The sequence below is a fragment of the Sinocyclocheilus grahami genome, unplaced genomic scaffold (genome assembly GCF_001515645.1).
Source record: "Sinocyclocheilus grahami isolate Dianchi unplaced genomic scaffold, SAMN03320097.WGS_v1.1 scaffold1344.1, whole genome shotgun sequence".
Taxonomy (NCBI): domain Eukaryota; kingdom Metazoa; phylum Chordata; class Actinopteri; order Cypriniformes; family Cyprinidae; genus Sinocyclocheilus; species Sinocyclocheilus grahami.
The window spans coordinates 235,281-242,402 of record NW_015506523.1 but is presented as its reverse complement, the minus strand read 5'-3'; the positions used below and the strand labels follow the sequence as shown (position 1 = coordinate 242,402).

General features: G+C 31.9%; 1 protein-coding gene across 1 annotated transcript in view; it reads right to left on the bottom strand.

Moving 5' to 3' along the window:
* Positions 1 to 628: 628 nt before the first annotated feature.
* Positions 629 to 7,122, bottom strand: part of LOC107569428 (AT-rich interactive domain-containing protein 4B-like) — a gene marked incomplete at its 3' end in the record, with an annotated part of 56,863 nt that continues 50,369 nt past the window's right edge. Inside the window, exons 8-9 of the mRNA XM_016255528.1 lie at positions 2,555 to 2,696; positions 629 to 708 (exon numbers count right to left, since the gene is read on the bottom strand). Coding sequence (XP_016111014.1) covers positions 629 to 708; positions 2,555 to 2,696 — 222 coding nt within the window. The remainder of the gene's footprint in view (positions 709 to 2,554; positions 2,697 to 7,122) is intronic.

Below are 7,122 nucleotides of genomic sequence, written 5' to 3'. Positions count from 1 at the left end.
GGAAAATTCAGCTTTGATCACAGAAATAAATTACATTTTAATATAAATTCACTTAGAAAACAGTTATTTTAAATTGCAATAATATTTCACAATTTTACAGATTTTACAGAATTTTTAATCAAATAAATGCATCCTTGAGCAAAACAGACTTCAAAAACAAAAATAAATCTTACCGACCCCAAACCTTTGAACAGTAGTGCATTGACTAAATATAAGGTTTTGTGAGATTTTCATACATGAAGCTTGAGATTTTATTATCTGTGTTTGTTAAATAATGCACCACTTTTACAGCTGCTCATTAAAAAGAGAAACTCTAATACGCCATATTAAACATTTGCATGCAACGCAAACAAAAATCCCATAGAAATGCACTGAAGGAGGAACTAAGCAACCCGTATAACGGCGGTTCTCACAGGTTTCATCTTTAAGGAGGTTAATCTGAGATGGGTGTTTAACTACAATATTCTCCGTCTCTCCCTACTTTAGCATTCTGCTTTGTTTAACGGATGATGTGTAAAAACACAGCTATATAAAGCACACGTGACGTTTTCATAGCTTGACTTTTTTGCACCTCAAGAGCTAAAAGTAGAAGCACAGACGGAAATAACTTCATTTGAAAGTTACTCACAATTTTCCATCTTTGAAGGAGCGAACAAAAACGTTGTCTTTCTTCAATGTCACATCTTCGTGACAGTCTGGAGAGATGACCTTTAGACAAGGAAGAGAAACAGAGGATGGATGAGCACGTCAATGAGGGTTCGGCACAGAAAACTGCTAAATGACTAAATGTAAATGTAAAACATCATTTGATGTCGCTTTAGTCACCAAGTCATTTGTCTCCATTTGCAAAGAAAAGTTTCACACACAGTTTTATAAGGAATAGTTAATATTTAATGATTTAAGATCTCTGCTGCTCACCAAGGCTACATTTATTTGATTAAGAATACAGTAAAACCAGTACAATTGTGAAATATTATTACAATAAAAAAAAATTCTATGTGAATATATTGTAAAATGTAATTTATTTCTGTGATCAAAGCTGAATTTTCAGCATCTTTAACTCCAGTCTTCAGTCTCACATGATCCTTGAGAAGTAAGCAAAGGCTGCTGAAAATTCAGCTTTGTATCACAGGAATAAAATACATTATAAAATATATTCACATAGAAAATAGTTATTTTACATTATAATAATATTTCACAATTTTTGATCAAATAAATACAGCCTTGGTGAGCAGAAGAGACTTCTGGCAAAAACATTAAAAGCATTATAATTAATCAAAAATTTTGACCAGACGGGTAGACAGATATTAATGTATTTTTCAGGCCGTGATGTTTCCAGTTCTTTCATGACTGCAGGAACCCATGACAATGTTGTGAAACAAACAAACAAAAAATGATTTGGTGCACCTTGAGCATCCACTAACAACAAAGCCTAAATGACATTAGCGTTTTGAAACGACTGATACACCCCCGTCTTTCAGCAGAAGTCACCTTTGACCTCAGTTGAGCAGCAGGATGGGCGTCACCAAACCCCTGGAGCACATGTCACGGCCGTTCACATTTGCTTTGTTTTCTCTCTGAATGCTGTGATTCTGCCCAGAGCCGTGAGGAGGAGCCAGAGAGCGACGCAAAACACTACGTCAACAACAACAACAACTCACACAGAGCTAGCAGGGATATTTAAAGGGACAGCGTCTGGTTCGCCATGACTCTGTGAATCATCAACTACTGCATGCAAACGAGGGACAGAGCGTCTGTTAGCAGTGAGGACAGACACCGCGCAACACATGCTAATTCAGGAAGGAAGATGTAGTTTAATACCGCAGGAAGAATCTCTCCTGATCATGAGATTTAAAGCTGAAGCATGTCATTTTCTGTATGTTATAATAGCGTTTGGGGTGTCAGGTTAATGAGTCACTGTAAGTCAGTCGCTGGGAGTTTGTTGTCCTGAAAAGGGAAATACCATGATGCTTTTAAAACTCTGATCTGCTTCTGTCTCAGTTAATGACGTGAGTTCTGGATGGGACTATATGGATGGCCTAGTTAAAAATATAATTTAGCTTAAACAGGCATGGAAAACACTACTACTATGACTACATTTACTATACTACTATATTTTATTTTATGTACAGTATAAAGTCAAATTCAATATTATATTACTATATGCATGTAATATAAATAAATATATATATATATATAAATACATTTTAATGAATTATATATTTATGCACAAAATAAGCCTTTGTAAAAGTAAAGAGTTTCAAATACAGCACCATTTGAATTCAATTAAAAAAGTATATCAATTTCATATACTGTAATAAATGTATATGAATTATATATTAATGCACAAAAATAAGCCTGAAGAGGTTAAATACTAAATATATTTATACTACAAACATTTCAGTTTTTATTTTTAATTTGAGTAATTATTATTTTTCTAATATAGCTTTAATTATTAAAAAGCTTTAATGAGCTTTTTTACTTTTATTTCAGTTTTAGTAATTTTAGTAATTCATTTTTATAATTCAAATTGATGCAAATATACGTGACTCACCAGCGCAGGATACCATGTGGTTTTCTTCTTGTCGCTAGTGACGACTCCATGCACACACACCACTTTGCCATAAAGCTCTTCGTTTTGCAGCTGATCGCCCTCCTCTTCCTCACTAGATGATGAAGAGGACTCCTCTTCTTGACTGTGGAACCAGATCACATGTTAATGTGAAATAAACAACAGACTGAAAGGTGTAAAACTTCAAAAACGTGGCTCATTTTACATTTATATATGAATTTCATGAAATCATATTCAGATCAGATTTGACCAAACATTATATATTACATACAGAAAATTACATGTATGTTTTTTTATTTATATATATATATATATATATATATATAAAATATTTTTGCTTTCAATAGTACAATACATTTTAAAACGTTATGAACTAACTTTGACTCAGCATATCATTAATTTTAAGGCAATTTAGAATTCAATTTAAAAATGTTGAAACAATATTAACTGTAATTAAAAGTTCTAAGCGTTTTTAAAAATGGAATTATTCTAACCAATCAACGATTCTGGTTCAGATTCTACTTTTCAATTCTAGTTTCTAGTCCCCCCCCCATTAAAATACAGAATGGAAATAGCCAACAACAAATTTCATTGTCATTTAAGTCTTTCAGAGTTTCTCTCTTTCATCAAATGCATCTTGATTAGGTGTTTCGACTGAAGAACTGTTAACGGAAGAGAACATGCTAATCGTTTAGTTCTAGACTCTAACGACGAGTCAGATAAAGCTAAACATGATTCAACCGATCCACTCACAAAAAGATAAGCATCACCTGTCTCCCAGCGGCTAACGAGCACAATAGAAGACGCTGCTTTTCTTTTTCCCCGTGAGTTCTGATGAAGATAGTACGTAATTAGGCTCTGTGAGCTGACGAGCTTCTCGATATGGAGCGTGACTCAACGGCCGCTCTCAATTAAGAAGCCACACTCCAGCTCACCGCCAAGGAGAGACAATCTCGTTAACGTTAAATGAGCCAATCAGCAGCCCGCATCACGAATAAACATGACCTGATAAGCCACAGGGACTCCAAACACGAGCCGGGAGCTTTATGCAACTAACATGTTTTTACAGTTTTGTTTCAAGCAAAAATTTAATGATTATTATATTATAAAACTATAATGAAAATATAAAAACCTTTAAACTATTATTAAAATTAAAATGGCTAAAATCATTTACAGTTATTTAAAGAAGATGCAATACAATAAAAATATAAATATTGCATGAAAAACCTGAAAAGGTATAGGTTAAAGTACTAAAATTAAAGCTATTTGAAAATATAAAAATAAATAAAATTGGCAAAAGCAAATATTAAAATTACTAAAGCTCAAACTAAAATATAAAAATAAAGGATAATTCAAAACATTAATAAATACTATATTAGCATATAAATACTAAAATTACTAAAACTGAAAAAAATTAAAGCTATATGGAAGTAATAAAAAATTGCTAACAATGACCAAATATTTGCTAATTAAGTAGGAAAAATAAACTTTATGCAATTTTGCAAAATGTATAAATATTGCATGAAAAACCTGAAGATCTGAAATAAACACTGTAGGTATAGGTTGAAGTACTAAAATTAAAGCTATATTGAAATATTAAAATACTGATAAAAACTTGCTAATTAAGCAGGAAAAATACATGCATGTACATGTTGCTTCAAGCATTGTAATTAAATTAAAATAAAATATTAAAACTATTATTAGATTATAAAACTATTATTAAAATTAAAACTATTAAAAATAATTTATGATAACAAATAAAGTTTAAATAAAATATAAATGCTGCATGAAAAGCTTACACATTTGAAATAAATCACCAAACCTAAAAAAAAAAAAAAAAGAAAGCTATATGGACATTTTATAAAAATTACAAAACCACATAACAAAATTACTAAAATGAAAATGAAAATATACAAATAAATTCCCATTTAAAATATTAATAAATACTATAATCGTAAATAAATACTAAAATTACTAAAATGGAAATATGAAAAAAATAATACAAATGACAAAAGCATATAACAAAATTACTAAAATGTAAACTAAAATTGAAATGAAAACAAAAATAAACTAATACAAACAATTAATAAAATAGTACATAAACAATGCTAAAGATAACTCTGGCTTCAAGTAAATGTATCTTTATATTTTTACTGCAAAATAGGCAAAAATGCTTATTAAAGATCCAAAACCAGTCATAAGGGTACATTTTTTGAAATTGAGATTTATACATCATCTGAAACCTGAATAAATTAGGATAGGACAATATTTGGCTGAGATACAACTATTTGAAAATCTGGAATCTGAGGGTGCAAAAAAAATCTAAATATTGAGAAAATCATCTTTAAAGTTGTTCAAATGAAGTTCTTAGCTGTGCATATTACTAATCAAAAATTAAGTTTTGATATATTTACAGTAGGACATTTACAAAATATCTTCATGGAACATGATCTTTACTTAATATCCTAATGATTTTTGGCATAAAAGAAAAATCGATAATTTTGACCCAAACATTGTATTGTTGGCTATTGCTATAAATATCCCCCAGCGACTCAACACTGCTTTTGTGCTGCAGGGTCACATTTGATGTGCAGAACTAATTCAAACCTGAGCTAGATTTGACTAATCAATGCAACCCCAAACATTACGATCAGATCTGCTCCCTCAAAACGGCCGAGGCTTGTTAAAAGTTCACGAGTGACTGACGGAGTTAACGATGAGGTACGAAGGACGCGTCCCGTTCGAGACCAAGCACGGGCTTTTCTCTGATTTGTGTTTGGGGATTGAGGATTCCAGGGCAGCGTCTGTCATATTTGTGCGACTGCTAAAAGAAGAGGTATAATTTACAACAGCAAACACTGTGTAATCGGTGTTCCCAGGCTTCCCCAGAGCATCAGGACTAAAACACACAAACGCTTCATCCTTCAGGTGAGGAGTGTAACGCAATTAGTGACACTCACAATGTGTCAAACGAGTCCTGAACGGCCTTATTGAAGTGGAACGGGGCAGGAATGCCAAAACACTAGATTATGGGACTACAGACTGGGATAAAGCTACAAAGACACGCAACTGACCATTGAAAAAAGCTCTTTAAGCGCCATCCATTTGACCTCTGAAATGGAGGATCCACAAGTCTGACACTGAAAATCAACATTGATTCAATGTCTAATTTAAAGAGGGAAATAAAGGAGGTGGATATGCATGCACCAGGGTTTCTGCAAGTTCTATGAATTTAAGATATAAGAACTTTTTAAAACCAAGTAAAGAAAATTTAAGGAATAAATAGACGGGGACACAATGGAATTCAAAAAAACAAGAACAAAAATCTGCTAATGGGATCAGAAAAATCAACTCGAATGGAAAACAAGATCATTTTTTCTGACTTCACTGCCAGATATTTGTTCTTGTTTTAAGCTTAAACTCACTTCATTTTGTTTCATTTCTCACAAAACAGAAATATGTTCATTCTGCATCTCAAGTAAATGTATCTTGATTTAAGGATGTTTTGATATTTGTTTTGGAAATCAAGACTAAAATACTGAGGTAGATATATATATATTTTTTTTTTTTGCAGCACATGCAACATTTAATGCCACGACTTTATGAAATTAAGGCTTTCTGCTCTGGTTTAGGACCTTTTTAAGACCTTAATTTGTGGAAGGCCGAATTAAGAGTTTTTAAGACCATCAGAAACCCTGATGCACTGATGAACAATAAGAGCAGAAAACATGTTTTAATACAGTAAATAGAGTTGATTTTGATTTCATATGAACTTAAATGCAGTAAACGCTTGTACACTGAAAACATTTAAAAAAATGAAGACGTACACAAAACACATTACTGGGGTACATTTTCTTTATCAGACTAATGTGTCAATAACTTTAAGCAGTACTGTGCTTTTTGTGATTCAATAGCGAAATATGCACGATCGCAAAAAAGACATTTTGTTGATTTGCATTGGGTTTGGCAGGAAACATTGGTAAAAGCATGTTAATTTTTCCATGTAAAGACGCTCACACGGGGTTGGAGCGTCGGCCTCCGCGGTTTCCCTTTCTGCCGATGACAGGAGTGCCGAAGTGTTCGGGGTTTGTCAGAGGAAGCCTGTCGAGCGTCTGGAAGAGAAACACACCAGATTCACCAGACAGCACTACAATAAAAATAAAACCATAATACAGTGTCATTACTTGAAATAAAATAAACACATTGCATTGAAAAAAAAATGCAACATTCTTCAATTTCATTTACTTTAACTTGATGTAGTAAAATAAGTTAAACTGAAATAAAATGATCAAAATTGACAAAAAACAACATCAACATAATAACTAAAACTTTAACTAAAATTTAAATTAAAACTGAAAATATAAAAATGATTTCAAAATATTAATAAAATGATAATACCATCTCAACGATACGAAAATAACACTGCTAAGAATGTGCACCAAGCATTATTACAATACTAATATTTCTTATTTTGTCTAATTTTTATGACAAATAAAATTACACTTGTGCACCAAGAAGTGTTTATAGGCTAATTAAAACTTTAACAAAAA